This window comes from Lathyrus oleraceus, chromosome 4, assembly GCF_024323335.1.
Source record: "Lathyrus oleraceus cultivar Zhongwan6 chromosome 4, CAAS_Psat_ZW6_1.0, whole genome shotgun sequence".
In the NCBI taxonomy this organism is placed as follows: domain Eukaryota; kingdom Viridiplantae; phylum Streptophyta; class Magnoliopsida; order Fabales; family Fabaceae; genus Lathyrus; species Lathyrus oleraceus.
The window spans coordinates 446043368-446066042 of record NC_066582.1 but is presented as its reverse complement, the minus strand read 5'-3'; the positions used below and the strand labels follow the sequence as shown (position 1 = coordinate 446066042).

Sequence of the window (22675 nt, the reverse complement as noted above, 5' to 3'; positions counted from 1 at the left end):
CAGATTGAAATTCCAAATCTGGAGAGTTTGAAATTATCCTCAATCAAAAGCGAAAAGATATGGAGAGACCAGCCCCTGTCAAATTTCTGCTTTCAAAACTTAATAAAATTAACTGTGAAAGAATGCTATAACTTAAAATACTTATGTTCAATGTCAGTGGCTAGCAATTTTAAGAAATTGAAAGGCCTTTTTATAAGTGATTGTTGGATGATGGAGAAGATTTTTATCCGTGAAGGAGACAGTGTGGACAAGGTATGTAAAGGTGTAAAGTTTTGTAGTTGACTCAATGTTATGTATACAGCTGTGCATTTTTTTGTCGAGTACTTGAGTTGATTACATTATGGCTTTTATGTATCAAAATGCAGGTATGCATCTTTCCTAAGTTGGAGGAAATCCACCTAACCAAACTCAATAAGTTGACAGACATATGGCAAGTTGAAGTTGGTGCCGATTCCTTTTCTAGTCTCATTTCTGTGCAAATTGAAGGGTGTAAACAACTTAACAAGGTTTTTCCAAGTCACATGACAGGATGGTTTGGGAGTTTAGACAGCTTGAAGGTTATTGATTGCATGTCGGTGGAAGTGATTTTTGAAATCAAAGATTTTCAACCAGATGCATCTATGAAGGTCACAAACCTGCAGCTTATTTTGGTAGACCAACTCCCAAATCTAAAGCAAGTATGGGATAGAGATCCAGAAGGAATTCTTTGCTTCAAAAATCTGCGGGTTATAGAGGCTACACGCTGTAATAAACTGAGCTATCTCTTACCAGCTTCTGTGGCCAAAGATCTAAAAAGGCTTGCAGGCATTTTAGTAAATCTTTGTGATGGAATGGAGGAAATTGTTGCTTGGCATGATGGACCACAAGCACGATTAATGTTTCCTGAAGTAACCTTCATGAAACTGTACGGCCTGCCAAATGTGAAGCGTTTCTATAAGGGGGGACATATAGAATGTCCAAAACTGAAGCAGTTGGCTGTGGACTTTTGTGAGAAGCTGGACGTGTTCACAACAGAAACCACAAATGAAGAAAGACAAGCAGTTTTCTTAGCCGAAAAGGTAAGGAACCATTAACTGCCATCTCATCGTTCCAACTCATAAGAATTACATATTTGAAATAGACTTCAAGAGAAAACAAAATACCCATTCTTCTTGTAAAATATCTAACATTGCAAATAAATAGGGAAAGTAAATACTTAAAATTTTATCCCAAAGTGCAACACCCACCACTAAACTTTTTTTGCCAACTGATATACTAACCAAACTTTAAGAGTTGATAGCTAATTTCACGCACTCACAGAAAACTTAAACATGGAAATTATCATGCATGGAAGTCTCCCCTACCATATTTAATACAATGATACCATGTAGTTTGATTTGATCATGTAACATTTTGTGTAATCGGTTCAAAATTTCTCCTTTATTGCGGTCCACCCCTAACCGCCCAATGCGGCATTTGGGTTGCCTTCATTGCAGCTTCCAACACTTTCAATGTGTTAATCTATTGAAACTCTTTACAATTAATTCACTTGCTTGTGGTGGCTACAGTTCCTTACTTAGAATTTAAGGCATTATTTGAGGAAGTAAAACTTAATTCACTACCGAGGGCACCAAGTCACATATCCCCTTTTTATATTGTTGCTTTTCTAAGAATAAAATTGTCCAAAATCCCACGTTGGATGTTATATGGCCTGAAATTAGGTTTTGTAAGTAGGGACACCCCTTACCTTTAATTCGGTTTTGTGGAATTAAGTTTGGTCCAACCCAAATTCTAAAATAGTATTAGAGCCTGTTCAAGATTCATTGGGCAATCTGCTGGCGGGCCACCTACATCATGTGCAATTGTGGGAATGAGTTAGGTGTGGTGAGAGTCTCATATTGAATTGTGTTGGAAAATTTATTATTTCCGGTTTTATTATTGCCTTTAATACTATCTTTATTTTTCTTTATTCTCCATTAAGGAGAAAATCAATTGTAATAATTGTATCTTCACTATGTAAACCAGCCTAAGACTAACAAATAAAATATAACAACTTTTATCTATTTTTTCCAATATGGTATCAGAGCACTGAGTTAGGGATTACCGTAAAGCTTTCCTCAACCTATTGTTATTGAGTTAAGAGCATTGACTTAGGGGTCACCGTAAAACTTTCTTCAACCTATTTTTGTTGGGTTAGGGATTACCATAAACCTTTCCTCAATCTATTTTTGTTGGGTTAGGGGTTACCATAAAGCTTTCCTCAACATATTTTTGTTCGACCCGCTTTCTTACCCGACCCGATTCACATACCTGTTTAGCCTCCCATGGCGAATAACAACAACATGTGGTCTTCCCCATCACAGGCTTGCACTGGATCCAACCATGGAGAACAACCGCAACCTGAGTCGGGCGTCGGCCTCGGAAACGGCGGTGGCCGCGGAAACGGCGTACGAGAGGAACCGTCGGTGGTCATAAACAATGGCAGTAATGACGACAACAATGGAAACAGGAACGACATTGTTTTTGGTGACAGTTATTCCAACATAGGCGGTAATGATCAAGAGGGTTCCTCATACTCCCTCAAGGTCAATATCCCTTAAGTGAATGAGAATAACTATAATGAATGGGCTCAAACCGTTCGGTTGGTATTGGATAGCAAAGGAAAATTTGGTTTCTTAACAGGAGCAGTAGCTGAACCGGCAACAGGAGACCCTCGTTACAAACAATGGAAGTCAGAAAACTCCTTGATTATTGCGTGGCTGGTAAGCTCTATGAAAACTGGAATAGGTAAGCCTTACATGTTTTTACCTTCCGCAAATGATGTGTGGGAAGCTGTTAAGGAAACATACTCTGATATTCAAAACTCCTCTCAAATTTTTGGTTTAAAATCAAAGTTATGGCATGCGAAACAAGGTGACAGGAGTGTAACTGCTTATTACAATGAGCTGTTGACACTGTGGCAAGAGTTAGATATCTGTTATGATGACAATTGGAGGTGTACAGAAGACAGTGTTTTGTTTCTCAAGAGGCAAGAAAATGATAGTGTATTCATGTTTCTCGCTGGGCTCAATAAAAACCTTGATGAGGTAAGAGGTAGAGTTTTAGGAAAAATACCATTGCCAACTCTTCGTGAAACTTTTACAGAAATAAGAAGGGAAGAGGCACGACAAGGAATTATGATGGGCAAGACACCACAAAATTATGAATCTGAAGGCTCAACTCTGTCTACTAGGAACCTTGACGAGGGAAGAAGATTAGACAAAGTTCCTTGGTGTGATCACTGCAAACGCGAATGACATACACGTGAAACTTGTTGGAAGCTCAAAGGCAAACCTCCTAACTGGAATAAGAAAAGTGGTCGTGCATTTCAGGCTAGTAATTCTGATCAAGGGCAGCAACCTCCTCCGTCTCAGTTTCCACTCACTACGGAGCAACTAGACAAACTGTACAAACTCCTCGAGTCTCCAACCCCCTCTTGCTCTATAGCAACAAAAGGTAATTCTGCATTTTTTGGTGTTGGTCCCAATCATACTTGGATAGTAGATTCAGGTGCCTCCGATCACATGACAGGTGAATCTATTTTGTTCTCTTCATATAGTCCATGTGCAGGTAATCAAAAAATAAAAATCGCAAATGGCTCTTTTTCAGCCATTGTAGGTAAATGGCCGGTTGTGTTGTCTCCAATGTTAACTCTTAAAAATGTCCTTTATTTTCCAAATTTATCTTGTAATTTAATGTCCGTCAGTAAATTAGTCCAAGATATAAATTGTCAAACTAATTTTTTCCGATCTCACTGTATCTTTCAGGATTTGAACTCGGGGAAGATGATTGGTAGTGCTAAGGAGAGTGGAGGACTCTACTACCTTGACATTGGATCTGCATCACAACTACCTTAAAAAACAATAAGTTCCTGCTTTGAGTCTTTTTCTATTTTGAATAATAAAGATGACAACATTATGGTATGACATTTAAGATTAGGTCATCCTAGTTTTCGTTACTTAAAACACTTGTTTCCTAAGATATTTCACAATAAAAACTTTTCTTTGTTTAAATGTGAGGCATGTGAGTTTGCAAAGCATCATCGTTCCCAGTTTTCAATACAGCCTTATAAACCATCAAAACCTTTTTCTATTATTCACAGTGATGTTTGGGGCCCTAACCGTACAAGTACACTCTCTCTCAAAAAATGGTTTCACATTTATAGATGACCATACAAGTGTATGTTGGGTGTACTTGTTAAAGGGGCAATCAGATGTTTGTCAGGCTGTAAAGAATTTTTTTTCAATGGCGCAGAACCAATTTCAAACAAATATCCAAGTCTTTAGAAGTGATAATGGCAAAGAATATTTTAACACTATCCTGGGTGATTTTTTTCTAAAAAATGAGATTGTACATCAAAGTTCATGTCCTAATACTCCTCAACAAAATGGAGTGTCCGAAAGGAAAAATAGACATTTACTAGAGGTTGCTAGAGCTCTACTTTTTTCAAATAAAGTACCAAACTATTTGTGGGGCGAAACTGTTTTAACAACTGCGTATTTAATTAACAGAATGCCCTCCAAAATTCTCAATTTTCAAACTCCTATTAATGTCTTCAAATTGAGGACATGAGTTTTTTAAATAACTTATCTTTGCCAGTATCACAAAATTCTGAGATTTTTACACCTGCGCCAACAGAAAATGACCATGATTCTTTATCTGATCCTACTCCTGTTATGAGTAAGGAACCTTGTGAATCCGAACCTACATTTTCTCTTGTAGAAAACAATGAGAATCCTGAAAACGATGATAATGATGATCTAATTGAAATGCCACAAAATAATAAGCCACTTCAACAAAACAAATTTGAATTAGGAAACAAGACTTGGAAAGGAAAGATTTTTGTGAAAAAGCACCATAAAGGAAAGGACCAGTCCACATCTCAACACTACCAGGAATCTGAATCGGGGAATGATCAATTTCCTAACATAAGAGAAGGTAAGTCTATCTCTGTTTCTGAGAGTCGTATTTTGTATCCTGATATAGATGATCCTGTTGCCATTAGATGATCCCGTGTCCAATTTTATATCATATTCAAATTTGTCTTCATCTATGTCTGCCTTCACTTCAAAATTGTCTAGTGTAGAAATTCCAAAAAGTGTACAAGTTGCTCTAGAAATTCCAAAGTGGAGGGAAGTTGTACTTGAGGAGATGAAAGCTCTTGAAAAGAACAAAACTTGGAGTGTTACGTCACTACCAGATGGCAAGAAGACAGTTGGATGCAAATGAGTGTTTACTGTGAAGTATAATTCAGAAGGGTCAATTGAAAGGTAAAAGGCTCGCTTGGTGGCTAAAGGCTTTACTCAGACCTATGGTATAGATTACTCAGAGACATTTGCTCCTGTTGCCAAATTGAACACTGTCGGAATTCTTTTGTCTCTTGCTGCTAACATGGATTGACCTTTGCATCAGTTAGATGTTAAGAATGCATTTCTTAATGGCGATCTAGAAGAAGAAGTATATATGTACATTCCTCCTGGTTTTGAAAACAAATTTGGATCAAATGTGTGCAAATTAAATAAGTCTTTGTATGGATTAAAGCAGTCCCCTAGAGTTTGGTTTGAAAATTTCACTCAACCCATGAAGAAACAAGGGTACATCCAAGGACAGGTTAATCACACCTTGTTCACAAAATTCTTCCACGATGGAAAAGTTGCTGTCCTGATTGTTTATGTTGTGATATTGTCCTTACTGGAGACGATACAGTGGAAATGACAAGAGTAAAAGAGAAATTGGTAGTAGACTTTGAAAACAAGGACCTGGGATTCATGAGATATTTTCTAGGTATGGAGGTTACTCGGTCAAAAAATGGTATTATGGTTTCACAACAGAAATACATTATAGACTTGTTGAAAGAAATAGGAATGAGTGGATGTCGTCCTGCAGATACCCCTATGGATCCTAATGCTAAACTTTAGGGAGTAGGTAATGTTTCTGTTGATACTGGGAGATATCAGAGATTGATTGGGAAACTGATTTATTTGTCACACACCCGACCTGATATTGCTTTCTCAGTTAGTGTAGTGAGTCAGTTTATGCATTCTCCTTTCGAGGAACATCTTGAGGCAGTCTATAGGATACTGAGATATTTGAAGGGAAATCCTGGAAAAGGATTATTTTTTACGAAGACTAGTGAAAGAAATATGTCTATCTTCACCGATGCCGATTGAGCAGGTTCAGTCACAGATATAAGATCAACCTTTGAATATTGTACCTATGTTTGGGGTAATCTTGTGACACGGAGGAGCAAGAAACAAGGAGATGTAGCAAGGAGTAGGGCAGAGGCCGATTTTAGAGCTATGTCTCAAGGTATTTGTGAAGGACTATGGATCCTTAGAGTCCTAGAAGAACTTAAGATGAAAATTGAGCTTCCATTGAAATTGTACTCTGATAGTAAAGCTGCTATTAGCATAACTCATAATCCAGTTCAACATGATAGAACCAAGCATATCGAGAATGATCGACACTTCATAAAGGAGAAGTTAGATGCGGGAATCATATGTCTACCCTTCGTGACTTCAAGTCAACAAACTGCGGATATCCTGACCAAAAATTTGACAAGACCTACTTTTAAGTATTTGATAGACAAGTTGGGCATGATAGATATCTATGCATCAACTTGAGGGGGGTGTTGGAAAATATATTATTTCCGGTTTTATTATTGCCTTTAATACTATCTTTATTTTTCTTTATTTTCTATTAAGGAGAAAATCAATTGTAATAATTATATCTTCACTATATAAACCAGCCTAAGATTGACGAATAAAATATAACAACTTTTACCTATTTTTTCCAATATATATGGCCTGAAATAATGTTTATAAATGGAGACATCAAACCACTTTGTCGAGTTGAGTTAAGCTCAATTCAAAACTAAGAAAATTAAAATGGCATATCTAAAAAAAAAAAAAAAAAACTAACAATTAAGCAAAGGGAATGTAACCACTTAAAAACGATGCTAGCAACACGCTATATAAAATTATAACATACTCTTTTTATATATACATTATCATTTAATGAAATTCATGCAGATCTCACTAAATTAAATAGGTTCATGCAGATCTCACTAAATTAAATAGGTTCATGCAGATCTCACTACATCATGTGGGACCTACGTGTGAATTCTATACATTAACAGTTTTTTTAATCAAAATTATAGAGAAAGAAACATTAAAAAAGGATTGGTAATTTATATCCCTTAGCTGTGGAATAAGCTTAAATATTAGTATAACTGTATAACAGTATTTTTCCCTCCTACTTAGCACCTCTATTTCATTTTTCTCTAGGTAATCTCCAACTTGGAGTTCATGGAAACTGGCTTAAAGGAATCACTTTGGTTAAAGAGCAACAATTGGAAGTACCGAATGGACAGTATAAAAGAGCTTAGCTTACGCTCATTACGGAGTATTGAACTTCTCTACTGGTTTCTGGACAGAATGCCCAATCTAGAAAGGTTTAACTTGCTCTTCTCTCACTATAAGCTTGAAGGGTTAGTGCCAAGTGGAAACATTGTATCACAAGAAAGACTGGGAACTGTATTACAGCTCAAGACATTGACTTTGTGGTCATCGGAGATAAAGGATCTAGGACTTGACCGAGACCCACTTCTACAACGACTGGAGCATTTGCTCTTAGGTGCTTGCGACAGTTTGGTCAATATAGCCCCTTCCTCGCTATCTCTGTCCCACTTAACATATTTGGAAGTAAACTCTTGTACTGGTTTAATGAATTTAATGGCAGTCTCAACAGCTAAAAGTATGGTTCAACTTGCAACAATGAAGGTAATCCATTGTAAAGTAAAAGAAATAGTAACCAATGAAGGAAATGAAGAAGACAGAGTGATTGAAGTTGTATTTAAAAAATTGGTTTATTTAGAGCTGGTGAGATTAAAGGACCTTACAAGTTTCTGCAGATACAAGAACTGTGAATTTAAGTTCCCATCATTGGAAAGATTGATTGTGAGAGAATGCCCCAAGATGCAAACATTCACTGAGGGTCAGACAACAGCAGCAAAGCTACAAAATATACTTGCCATTGAAGGAGAAGAAGAAGAGAAACGGTATTGGGAAGGTGACTTGAATATCACTATACAGAAGATTTTCAAAGACAAGGTACTTATTCATTAGATAAACCCTCTCATCTTAAATATTTGCTCTAATCAAAATAATATCAATTCCATTTATATATAATCATACTCAAAACACTGTAGTCATATTTTTTTTTATAAATAATTTAGCCAATCAAATATTTGAGTTTGCCTTCATTTTTCTAGTAATGTTTCTTACATTTTTTATTTTATGTATTTAATTTTACAGATTTCTTTCGAATACGCAGAGAAGATGGACCTTATTGATTACCCTGAATTATTAGAACAAGTATGGCATTGCAGTGATTTGGTGCAAGACTACATGTTTCGCAATTTGACATCCTTGGTGGTATCACAATGTAATAATCTAGTACATGTAATTCCATCTCATTTACTTCCTTGCTTTGAGAATTTGGAAGAGTTAAAAGTATGGGATTGCAGTGCAGTGAATGTCATATTTAATTTAAATGACACAAGGGTCACAAAAGCTTTGAGAAAATTTCGCTTGAAAAAGTTGTCATTAGATGGTCTACCAATCCTGGAGCATGTATGGGACAAAGACCCTGAAGGAAATTTTGGCCTTCACCTGCTACAAGAAATGCGTGTTGACAGATGTTATACCCTCAAATACTTGTTTCCTGCATCGGTGGCTAAAGATCTTACTAGACTTGAGGTGCTTATTGTAAATTACTGTAAAGAGTTGGTAAAAATATTTTGGAAGGATGAAATACCTGCAGAAGGAGCAACAATGGAGTTTCCTCGTCTGACCACATTACACCTAACAGATTTGCCAGGGCTCAAAGACTTTTATCCTGGTTTACATAAGCTAGAATTGCCTGTGCTAAAAGATTTGAGTATTTATCATTGTAAATTGCCGGTCCTCAAATGTCAAGAAGATCATCCCGAGGAGCAACCCCTTGTTCCAATTGAAAAGGTACTTCTTACAACTTGGTCTATAAATGTTAATTCAGAAAGATTTGTTCAAAAAACTGTATATCTTTTCCATTCTGATTTATGATATAAATAGTATAGTTACAAACTGTCAGGTTGAATTTCATCCCACTAAATTAGCTAAACTGTCATAGGTACATTTACAGCTAATTATGTTAATTAAGAGAATAACTATTACAAATAAATGTACAATCTCAACATAATTATTTCTAATAATTAGTTAATTATTGCCAATAATTCTGTGACATCCCCCCTCAAATTGATGCTGGTAAATCTACGAGCATCAATTTGCCAAGCAAAAAATTGTGCCGCTGACGTGTCAAGGTTTTAGTTAATTAAGAGAATAACTATTACAAATAAATGTACAATCTCAACAGAATTATTTCTAACAATTAGTTAATTATTGCCAATAATTCTGTTGACATCCCCCCTCAAATTGATGCTGGTAAATCTACGAGCATCAATTTGCCAAGCAGAAAATTGTGCCGCTGACGTGTCAAGGTTTTAGTTAATTAAGAGAATAACTATTACAAATAAATGTACAATCTCAACAGAATTATTTCTAATAATTAGTTAATTATTGCCAATAACTCTGTTGACATCCCCCCTCAAATTGATGCTGGTAAATCTACGAGCATCAATTTGCCAAGCAGAAAATTGTGCCGCTGACGTGTCAAGGTTTTAGTGAAAATGTCAGCTATTTGAACAGATGTTGAGACATGTGGTAGATTGATGACTCTTCTATCATAGGCTTCCCGAATAGAGTGACAATCAACTTCGATGTGTTTCGTCCGCTCATGGTAAACTGGATTTGTTGCAATCTGAATGTCACTGGTATTGTCAGCATGAAGCGGAGTTGGTTGTTGTTGAGAGAATCCAAGCTCAGTAAGAAGACCACGCAACCATATTATTTCAGAACAAGCGGCAGACACTGCGCGATATTTTGCTTCGGTGGACGACTTTAAGACTGAATCTTGTTTCTTACGTTTCCATGAAATAGGAGCATTCCCTAGGAACATACAACAGCCAGTAGTAGATTTTCTTGTATCTGGACATCCAGCCCAATCAGCATCATTATATGCTTGGAGTTTGATTGATGAATCAACAGGAAAAAATAAACCACGCTTTGGGGTGCCAAGGAGGTATCTAATGATTCGTTGTACCGCTGAAAGATGGAAATGTCGTGGAGCTTGCATGAACTTACTAACTGTGTGTACAACGAAAGAAATATCTAGGCGAGTGATAGTTACATAGATAAGATTTCCTACCAATTTGCGATATTGAGTGGGATCATCAAGAAGGTCATCTTCATCTCTTTTATATTTAACATTAACTTCCATGGGAGTGTCTACAGGGGTTGCATTTGTGAGTCCAGCTAGCTGGACCAAGTCTTGAATATACTTTTATTGATTTAGAAAAACACCATCATGATGATAATGCACCTCAAAACCCAAGAAATAAGTGAGATAGCCTAACTCTTTCATTTGAAAAGTTGAATGCAGCAAGTGTTTGATTTTAGAAATAGCATCTTGATCAGAACCTGTCACGACAATGTCATCCACATTAACAAAAAGCACCACTATGCCTCTAGGAGTCCTTTGTAGGAAAAGAGATGGATCATACCGACTTTGATTGAATTCAAAACCAAGTAGTGTCGATCGAAACTTTTCAAACCAAACTCTTGGTGCCTGTTTCAATCCATATAAAGAGCGTTTTAGTTTGCAAACAGTATTAGGTGAAGGTGTAGGCATACCATTAGGAAGTTTGATGTAAACTTCCTCCTGAAGATCACCGTGGAGGAATGCGTTTTTAACATCCATTTGATGTAGTGGCCAAGCTTGTGACGCATCAATAACAAGAATAGTGCGTACGGTTGTCATCTTGGCAACCGGAGCAAACGTCTCCTTATAGTCAAGTCCATATTCTTGCTTATTTCCAAGCACAACTAAACGAACCTTGTATCAATCTATGGATCCATCTGAATGCAGCTTTATGGAGAACACAAACTTGCTGCCTAAAGGTTTAACCGATGAGGGACATGACACTATATCCCAAGTTTGATTTTCTTCCAGGGCAAGGACTTCTGTTTCAATAGCTTTCTGCCAACAATCATTCTCCATGGCCTGTTTATAAGATGAAGGAATAGGAATAGAATATAAAGATGCTGTCATGCAATTGATATACCTTTCTGGGGGCTTTTTATCGCGCGAGCTGCGTCGTAGAGGAGCTGGTTCTGATTCTTCTTCTACTGGACCAGCAACCAAGGAAATATCTTGAGGGGGCCCATCCATTGGTTGATTTTGAGTGACAGTACGTCTTTTGTAAGTCAAGAGAGGTTTAGAAGATTGTTGACCTGAATGAGAATTAGAAAACAATGGCAAAATAGAAACGGGAGAAGAGACGAGGTCATGATGTGATGCAAAAAAAATATATATTTTCTAGAAAAATGACATTTCTAGATACACGAATCCTATGAAGGTTAGGATCATAACATAGAAAGCCCTTTTGATGAGGAGAATATCCGAGAAAAGCACATTCAACTGATTGTGCAGTGAGCTTGGTGCGTTCTTGTGAAGTAAGATGAACATAACACACACAACCGAAGACACGAAGAGTGGAATAATTTGGTGGGTGACCATATAACTGAATGAAAGGGGATTCGTTACCTATTTATGGAGATGGCATTCTGTTTATAAGATGGACAGCGGTGGAAAGGGCTTCACACCAAAATCGTGAAGGAGACTCCAACAAAAGGGTGCGGACAACATCGAGCAAATGGCGGTTTTTTCTTTCCGCTACTCCATTTTGTTGTGGAGTTGAGGGGCATGACCTTTGAGATATAATTCCATTGGATTGCAAATATTCCTGAAATGAATGTGACATGTATTTCCCTTCATTGTCAGAGGGCAATATTTTTATTTTTGAAGAAAATTGGGTCTGAACATGAGCATGAAAAAAATTGAAAGTGGAAAAGACTTCATCTTTTGATCGCAAAAAATAGATCCACGTGAAACGACTATAATCATCAAAGTTACAAAATATTTGTAATTAGCATGAGATATAACTGGTGCCATGCCCCAAACATCACTGTGGATGATATCAAAAAGTTGGGTTACATTAGACTGATGTGTTGGAAAAGGCAAAATTTTACTTTTACCAAGCTTACAAGGGATACAATCAAAATGAACAGAATTAAGAGAAGGAATGTGTTTATTTCCAAGAAAATTAGATTTTAGCAAGTCATGAAGTACATTTGCGTTTGGATGTCCAAGACGCTTATGCCACACTTGGTAATCAACAATAGCAGAGTTACACGAAACTAAAGGTAAAGAAAGACTTGGAGGTAGTGAGAACTGAATTGGGAAAAGACGTCCAACTTTAGGCCCCTTCGCGATTATCTTCCCTGATTGTTGGTCCTGCACAAGACAACCAGATTGTGAGAATTGTACTTGACAATCATTCTCGACTAATTGACCAACTGAAATGAGATTACTAGTGAGACCAGGAGAGATAAAAACATTTGTTAGAGATGAAGAAATATCACCAGTGACTGTGATAGGTAATTGATTTCCATCAGCAGTATGTATCTTGAGATTTTCAAAATATATTTTGATATTAGTAAGAAATTGGGCATTGTTGGTCATGTGGTTGGAAGCCCCCGAATCAAAGTACCAAGAGGAAGAGGATTTACCTGAGAATCCTAGAGCAGAGACTGCTGAAACGATCATTTGTTGAACCATTTCAGGGGTCACTGTTGAAGTAGTAGTATAAGCATTTTGTTGAACCGGTGCTGGATTGGCTGAATTGTTAGGAATAGATGAATCAACCGAGGCTGTAAAAGTTGTGACATTTCTCTTTGGTGACCTTATTTGGCATTCCTTAAGAATATGTCCATCTTTTTTGCAATAGTTGCAAAAAAAATTTGGCAGTTTGAAGCATAATGTCCCAAAACATTGAACAACACTGTGTCATGACTTCTTGATTTTCCTCTTGCTACATATGCCACTGGAACAATAGATAATTTTTGATCTTCAATGCTGGACTGCGTATGGAGACGTTGTTCTTCACGTAATAGATCATTGAAACACGCATCCAATGATGGTACAGGGTTTCTGTGCATGAGATTGGAGCGAATGCCTTCAAATTCAGATCTCAATTTCATAAGAAATTGATCTCGTTTAGTAGTTTCATGAACAGATTGTACAGAACTTAGACTTTCAGGAGTCAAGTCTGCATAAACTATATCAGTGTATTCAGCCCACAGATTCATGAATTGAGAGTAAAAATCAGAGATGGAGAGACTATCCTGTTTAAAGAGAATTATGTCGTGTTCAAGCTGGAATCTTCAAGCGGCGTTGTTCTGATTGTAGACTTTCTTCAAATAATTCTACATTGGGATCAACAGAACCTAGGACCTAGGACATGACTTGAGCATCTTTGACTATCCATTTGGCATGTGCAACTTTATCTTTGTCTTTGTCAGGGGCTGGAATGTTGCCATCGACATGACCCCACAAATCTTTTCCTGTGACGAAAATCTCGAAATGGAATGCCCAAGCTGAGTAGTTTTTGCCATTAAGACGAACCAACAAGACTTCATGCTTTTCGGTAGACATGGAGCTATGGAAATAGGAATTGAACAAGAACGAGGAATTGAACGAAAAATAAGAGAAAAAACGAGAACAGGAATAAAAGTGAAACAAGATCGTGAAAAAAAAAACAGACTAGGTTCTTGGATTTTAACCTAGGCTGATACCATGTTAACTCAGAAAGATTTGTTCAAAAAACTGTATGTCTTTTCCATTCTGATCTATGATATAAATAGTATAGTTACAAGCTCTCAGGTTGAATTTCAACCCACTAAATTAGCTAAACTGTCATAAGTACATTTACAGCTAATTATGTTAATTAAGAGAATAACTATTACAAATAAATGTACAATCTCAACAGAATTATTTCTAATAATTAGCTAATTATTGCCAATAATTCTGTTGACAATAAAGCCGTTAAAAACAGTTTAACTTGCCCTAGATGATAATAATACAAAGTATACCTAACCTAGCACCATCACATTGACGAACCTGTAACTGGATCATGTATCTGTCAATGGAATCTATTCTTATTTTTCTTTTTTATTTAATTGATGATATTGAAACAATAAATTTAAATCCTTAAGCTTGTCAGTCGTCATTATCCGATTCGTCTATGCTTTGACTCATACTTTGCTGTCCAGTGGTGAACTAATAATTAAACTATATATAATCTTATAATAATTATGAGATAACAAGTTTGATTTGGTTATGGAATTTCAAATATTTATTTCTATATTTTAGAAGACTTCAAATCTTTATTTTTACAGAAGAGTTTGTTTTAATGAAAGTTGTATTTGTCTGTAATTTCCATATTTGTTTTTCCACCTGGGTTATCCAGATTCCCAATATGGAGATGTTATCATTTGGTATTGGAGGCACCATTGTTATGTGGGATCGGGGGTCTTGGAAATTGCAACTTCATTGTCTGCAACGCTTTCAAGAAGAGTCAGATAGTGTTCTATATGGGTTCCTTGGCATGTTACCTGCTATAGGAAAGCTTGAATTGTACCAGGGTTCACTCAAAGAGATGTTCTGCGCTGAAAGACCTAATGCTGATTACACAAGAATTCTCTTAAACCTAAAAGAAATAATGTTGTTTAATATGTGTAATCTTAACTCCATTGGTTTAGAGCACTCTTGGCTACATCCCATTCCTGAAAATCTCCAAACATTAAAAGTAACTTCGTGTGATCGTTTAGTAAACTTGGTACCACACATGGTATCTTTGTCCAACCTTACATATTTGGATGTATACATGTGTAAAGGAATGCTATATCTGTTCACATCCTCAACAGCCAAAAGTTTGTGTCAACTCAAAGAGATGAAGATAGCATTGTGTGAATCAATGCAAGAGATAGTGTCCACAGAGGGGGTTGAGTCACATGCAGATGGGAAAATAATATTTGAGCACCTCCACACTTTGCTTCTAAAAGATTTAGACAAGTTAAGGTGCTTTTACTCTGGAAAATTTGCATTATGCTTTCCATCCCTGGAGAAAGTGTCATTGATTCGCTGCAGCTTGATGAAAACTTTCAGTCCAATCAACAAAGTAGATACAGCCATATTGTCTTCTGGAGTAACATTCAGAAGAGAAGAAACACAACAATGGGAAGGTGATCTGAATTCTACAATACTCAAGAGGTTTGAGGAAAAGGTATGTGCATAACTAATAACATATACACCCTTTTGTTTTTGTTTGTTGATCAAAATATATTCTTACAATTTACAAGTACTCGGGTGCATTTGTTCCTACATTTATAATATAAAATAACTGCCACTTACCCTTGATTTAATTCCCGAGAAAATGGATGGGAATAAAAGGTTCTCACGAATATGGTAATAAATTTTAGATAACTACCCATGTGCCCATCCTTACAAATAATTCCCTTAAATGTAACAATTATTAACCAAATACATTTTTTCAAACAATTTTTTTATCTATATGGCATATTGATTACTTATTTTATATATTCCAGTTAAAGTGTTTTGGACTTAATATTAAGGAATTGGAATAGCATTTACTATTTTTCATAATTACTTAATAATTTTTAATAATATGTTGATATTAAATGTTAGTACATTTCAATTAATTTTTTTATTTTATTGTTTAACACATCAACACATGCTAACAAAGTACTTATTTGATCTCAAAACACTTGGTTTTTAGTCCATTTCCTTTTCTTAGTTTAAATATGTTAGAGGTGCTAGTGCATGTTGCTTGAATTCTTAATTGTATTTCCGTCATTATAAAAAAATTCAATTTTTTTTTGTTAACCACCGTAATTGAGGCGTTTGGCTCTCTGATGGGACGTCGGAATATCCCCAGTTCCCCACAACTCCAAGCTATTGAGTTTACTATAAATCTAGTTCTTTGTCCAAGGTTTAGTCTCACTAAAATCACCCTAAATGTGTGTTTTATGAGGATGAAACTTTGGTCCTTCCACCACAAACTCAGTGTGTTTCTAGCTGAGCGAAATCCATTGAGTCTCAAAGGCACACTGCATCATGGCCTATTGCTTCAGGCAACTTATATGCATCAACCCGTCTCTTATTGGCTTATATGGTGTAGAGTGGGTATCAGACCCAAATGACTACATGTCTATTAGGTTTTTATATCGAGTCTAATTCATGCTTACAAAACTGCCTTGTTAGTTGAGAAATTGTCACGGTTTATAAACTATTTTCTGGTCTTATCTCTTTTCAAAGTGAGACTTTTTTTCGATACACCCTTTACATCAAACGCTAGTGTGCTTCGTGCTTAGATAATCTGGTGGGTGGACCGAATCGATAGCTTTTAGTACCCTTTATTATAGCCTATCCATTTGGGTTACACACCAAATTAAGCTAATATGTTACCAGAGCTTAACTGACCTGCTGTGCGTGAGGGATTCTGTTGGAAGAAAACCCAAATTCCACATTTAAAAGAGATAAGGCCTGAAAAGACTTTATAAAGAGTGACACACATCACTCCTAAACCACTTTTTTAAGAATGTAGGGCCAATATAAAATCTTACTAAGATCTTGATCAAGAGCTTGTGTTTACTTTGGGACAAATCTTTATCATGGTGGTCAAAGAAGCAATCCTTAGTATCCTGCTCCAGTGGGAGTATAGGATCCTTGGAAATTTCTCAGCAGAAACTCGGTAGATTGACTGGATTCAATTGTACTTACATTCCAAGTTTTAGAGCGTTGTCTCCTTATCTCACAACCTCACCCTTCACAGACGAACCAAACATATGGAGCTTGATGTATTTTTTGTCCGTGAAAAGTTGTTGAGCAAAAGCTTGATTGTTCCTTTTCAGAAAAAAAGTTTGAGCAAAAGCTTGATTGTTCCTTTTCAGAAAATAAGTTTGATTGTCTCATGTTTCAGTCCAAGATCAGTGGGGCTGATGCCTTCACCAAACTTCCCTGCTGCCAGTTTCTCAGCTCTTGGTGAAAAACTTCAAGTGTTTAACAAGCCTGCACTTGTCAAACCACCCTCAGTTTGTAAGGGGAAATGTCAGAGATAGCTTACTGTACTGGACCTAAAGCCCTGAATTGTGACAGTTGGTTTTCTGTTAGAGTTAGTTAGTGACTATTAGAAGTTGGTTAGAACTGTAATAGTTATGAATACAGTTGATCACAATTGTAATCATTCAAACAATTAAAATGAACTCAAAATATCTAGTCATTCAGAATCAGGTTTTCTCTCGGTTTCTATCACTTTCTAACACTTCCTATTCGCAACCATACTCCTAGCTTCTTTGCTATACCTTGATTTTTCATTTTGAAATTCTTATGTTTACTGTATTCCTTCCATTATGATAATTTCTCCTCTGAAAATGTCTCTTTTTTTTTTAATTAAAAAAAACTCCAAAATTCCCTTCATTCCAGAGAAACAGATTTCTCTTTTGACCAAAAAATTGAAATCAATGCCGTAAGGCTGTGCAATGTAAATGACGGACATCCTAATGTTGTTGGCAATAGTTGCCATGCCTTTGTCAGTCCATTGGCATGGACTGATGACTCGTTTTCCAATTAGGTAGTTGTTTGGTGAATCAATATGGCTGTCGCACATGCATAACTTCAACATCTCTTGATAAAAAAACATATTATTAAGAAAAGAGAAGAAATGTTTATTCAAAGTCCCATAATCTTTGAGATTGTCATATTCAAGCAGTATTAGACTATTAGTTTTATATAATTTTGAGAAGAAATTCACTTAAAGATTGTCCTGAAGAAGTTTTCTGCATCATTGGTTGAAAAAGAACAAATATCTTCATAATGCAATTGTATAATAGGTATTTTGAACAAATATATTGATGAATTAAAACAACAGTCAATCAAACTTCAAGTTTTGTACCCTTATTCTTTTTAATAGCTGAGTAGGTTTAATTCAAGCACTAAAATCAAGCATTCTAATCACTTGAAATAAAAGTCCTAATTAAGATGCTATTAAGTGAGTTACTAAAGCTAAGAATGTGATGAAAATAATTCTGAACTATTTCAATAAAGCAAAGTTATCTTTAAACTGCATGTGTTAATTTGTTATGATCAATAATTCAAATCCCCTAAAATTGGTGTAATTACAACCTTATGAAAAGTCAGATTTAAAATGTAACCTTTTGAACAACTTTAAATGTAAGAAAAATGAAATAAAATTACAATTCAACATCTCAATTCTTATTGACCTTGGTAAATAGTAATTAAATTTTCTACTCTTTTGCATGTGCAGATTTCCGACTATGCACCAAAAGGAACTGTTGTGAATCTCTATGATCAGCCAATACTACAGGATATATGGCATGGTTCACTGCCAGTCCCTCATACGTGCTTCAACAATTTGGAGGAATTGATTGTGGCCGGGTGTCAATTTTTATCCGAAGTACTACCATTCAATTTACTTCCTTTCTTAACAAAAATGGAAAAGTTGGCAGTTCGAAATTGCAGTTTTGTGAAAACCATATTTGATGTGAAATGTACAACAGAAGACAGAAAAATGACAATGAATGGACCAGCCCTGGTCCCCCTCCCTTTTTCCCTGAAGATATTGACTTTAGAGCAGTTGCCAAATCTGGAGAGTGTTTGGAATGAAGATCCTTGTGGAATTCTAACAATAGAACTTCTAAAAATAGTATATGTTGACGAGTGTAAAAGCCTTGCAAGTTTGTTTCCAGCCTCAGTAGCCAAAGATCTTGTGAAACTTGAAGAACTACATGTGAAACATTGTGAAGAGCTGATTATTATTGTTGCAGAGAATAATGCAGACCCCAAAGGAACAAATTTGGAGCTTTCATTCCCTTGTATGATCTCATTGACATTACTAGAATTGCCAAGGATCAAGTGTTTTTACTGCTCACTGCATTTTGACATGTTGAAGATACCAACTTATCAAGAGTCACGTTCTGAAGATGAAGTAATCAGTATTGAAAAGGTATTGTTGCTTTACAACTCTCCTTGCTGCAGGATTTCAGGTTCCTGCAAACTGAACTTAATTTCCTTGTTATTATTAGTGTTTGGCCCAACTCATCCTTACAAAACCGGCTTGTAAGGTGAGGGGTGTCACTCTATAAACTCTTTAGATGATCTATGTCTAACCAATGTGTGACTTTGAATCTTTCCGATAGTTTTTATGTGAATGGTAATGACATCAGTTGAGAGTCCCACATTGATTAGATATATGACTAGGTAGGGTATATAAGCATGGTTATAAAATCAAGTGTCCAATTGTGAATCAAAAACCTATTTTTGAATTGTGAATCAAGTTTTACTATGAATTGTAAGATACATGTTTGTCAGAACGAGCTGTACATGTGTTAATTAGTGATATATTCTATAGTTAAATAGGATTAAAATCCCATAAATAGGATTTGATTAGCTGTGTATGTATTTATAGAAATTATTGGTCCTTACTTATAGAATTGATTGAGGGAAATGATAAGTATTTATTAGGAATTTCCTTTCCTAAATATATTGTATTCTATTTAAGAGCACAGGCTGCTCTAATCAATAATAAGAAAAATTATCTCTGTCATGGCATCAGAGCTCCAAAATCCATAGGAGCCTGTTAAAAATTGTGGCCTGCATTGCCATTGTTTCCGCTGTGCGGCCTGCATTGCCGATTTTATTTTACGGTCTATCTTGCCGTTTTTCCCAACAAAATTCAGAATGTCTGAACCAGTTAATACCCCTGCCCCAAACACCGGCTCTGTTGAGCTGAAAAATGTTCAACCTAGCCTTCGTCTCAATGGTAAAAACTACCTCAAATGGTCTCATTTTGTCCAAACCTTTTTAAAGGGGAAGGGCAAATTGAATCATCTTACTGGAAAGGATACTCCAGAAGCTACAGACGGGAAATTTGCTGCATGGGATGAAGAAGATGCTGTTGTAATATCATGGCTATGGAATTCCATGGTGCCTGAGATTAGTGACGCATGCATATTCATGAAGACTGCCAAAGAGGTGTGGGACAGCTGTAAAGAAAACTATTCCAAGGTTGGTGATGCTGCACAAATTTACGAAATTAAGATGAAGATTGCAACTACCAAGCAAGGAGATCAGTCCATTAGTGAGTATGCCCAAACTCTACAAAATCTATGGTTGGAGCTGGATCACTATGAACATTTTGAAGCAAAATGCACTGCAGATGCTACTTTACTAAAAAATTATAAGGAGAAGGATAGAATCTATAAGTTCTTAACCGGTCTGAACAATGAGTTTGATCCAATAAGGATTCAAGTACTCGGAAAAGAGTTACCCTCACTAAATGAAACCATGGCTGCCTTTCGAACAGAAGAATCACGAAGAGGAGTGATGATGGAGCCTCAATCAACTGAAAGTTCAGCCTTAGTAGCACAAAGTCGAGAGAAGAACATTGACCAATGGAAGAACGGGCAAACCGGAGGAGCTCCCAAAATGGAGATTGAAAGAGGGGATAACAAGGATTCTCTATGGTGTACCTTCTGCAAGAAGCCAAGGCACACCGAAGACAGATGCTGGAAACTTCATGGAAAACCGCCAAATCAGAACCGAAATTGGAACACCAAAGGCATTCAACGAGGAGGACCAGCACATGTCCACTTGGTCCAATCAAGTGTTGTCAAGGAAAGTCATTCCAAACCTACTGCTGATTTCAATTCAGAAGAAATTACAAGACTAAGGGAACTACTAGACTCTTTAGTCAAACCCACAAACACAGGTAGTTCTTCCATGGCATTATCAGGTAGTTCTCATCCCTATGCTCTTAGTGTTTTACAATCTACAGGAAAAGGGACATGGATTGTTGATTCTGGGGCTACGAATCACATGACCCATTCCTCTACAGAGTTTATCTCTTACACACCGTGTCCAAGTAATAAAAAGATTGTCACTGCAGATGGCACTTTTATTACTGTTGCAGGAAAGGGAGATATTCCACTAAGTCAAAATTTAATGTTGAGAGATGTCTTGCATGTGCCCAAATTATCTGCCAAACTGTTATCTATTCACAAACTTACAACAGATTTACAATGCTTGGTAACATTCACTCCTACACTTTGCAAATTTCAGGATCAGGAAACGGGGAAGATGATTGGACTTGCTAGAGAGGACAATGGGCTCTACCTTCTTATGGAAGCGCGTGAGACAAGTAGCATTAAGAGTCAACTTCCACTGTCTTTGTTGTCAGAATCTATTCCTTCCCTCAATAAAGAAATCTGGTTGCGTCACTTCCGGTTGGGTCATCCTTCATTTAGCACTCTCAAAAATATGTTTCCCACCTTGTTTCAAGGTATAAACTTAGAAAATTTTCACTGTGATGATTGTGAACTTGCTAAACACAAACGTGTCAGCTTTCCTAATAATAATAAAAGAATGTCTACTCCTTTTTCCTTAATCCATAGTGATGTTTGGGGGCCATCCAATATCCCAAATATATCGGGGGCCCGTTGGTTTGTCATTTTTATTGATGATTGTACTAGAGTGTCATGGATGTATCTCTTAAAACAAAAAAGTGAAGTCACTCAAATATTTAAATTGTTTTTCCAAATGATAAAAACCCAATTTGAGACTACCATTAAACGGTTTCGTTCTGACAATGCCAAAGATTATTTTAATCAAACATTGTCTTCCTTTTTCACTGAACATGGTATTATTCATGAATCATCATGTGTCCACACCCCACAACAAAATGGGATGGCTGAAAGAAAAATTGGGCATATTCTCAATGTTACCCGAGCATCTTTATTCCACACAAATGTTCCAAAACAATATTGGAGGGAGGCTGCTCTTACTGCAGCCTACTTGATTAATCGCTTACCCTCTCAAATTCTTCAGAATAACAGCCCCATTCAGCTCCTCTCCAAATTCTACCCAAATTTCAAAACTTCAAACCACCTAGTTCCTAGGATCTTTGGGTGTGTGTCATTTGTCCATGTTCATTCTCCACATCGAGGAAAACTTGATCCCCGAGCTATTAAATGCATATTTCTTGGTTACTCGCCTACCCAAAAAGGTTACAAGTGTTATCAACCTACAACAAAAAAGAATTTTGTGTCTATTGATGTCACTTTTGTCGAAACCGAATCCTTTTTTTCCAAACCTTATCTTCAGGGGGAGAAGGAATGCATCGAAGATAAGGATGATTTGTTCAAAGACCTTTCTTTTATGCCCAAGACTCCCGAGTCAAGTCCTATAACCACTTCATTACAGACTTCTAATGCTACTCGTCCACTACAAGTTTACACAAGAAGGGCAGCACCTATTATCCAACCTGTGCAAGTCCCAGAATCTGACCCAATTCTTGAAACTGTAATCAATGAGACTGTTTTAGAGGAGCAAATTGTGCCCCCTGAAACTGAAGTTGTTGGGACTGATTTAGAGGAGCAGAATATATCCATGGATGCTAGAGATCTTCCAATTGCAATAAGGAAGGATGTTAGAGCATGTACAAAAAGGCCAAGGTATCCAATGTCTCACTTTATATCCTATGATAATTTGTCCAACAATCATAGAAGTTTTCTTGCTCATTTAAACACTACCGCTATCCCAAAAAATGTTACCGAAGCACTAG

At 36.5% G+C, this 22675-nt stretch overlaps 1 protein-coding gene across 1 annotated transcript in view; it reads left to right on the top strand.

Annotated features, from left to right (window-relative positions):
• Nucleotides 1-22675, top strand: part of LOC127076002 (uncharacterized) — a 33958-nt gene that overhangs the window by 6632 nt on the left and 4651 nt on the right. Inside the window, exons 2-7 of the mRNA XM_051017552.1 lie at nt 4-252; nt 366-1058; nt 7305-8129; nt 8334-9038; nt 14486-15301; nt 18362-19060. Of these exons, the coding sequence (XP_050873509.1) occupies nt 4-252; nt 366-1058; nt 7305-8129; nt 8334-9038; nt 14486-15301; nt 18362-19060 (3987 nt within the window). The remainder of the gene's footprint in view (nt 1-3; nt 253-365; nt 1059-7304; nt 8130-8333; nt 9039-14485; nt 15302-18361; nt 19061-22675) is intronic.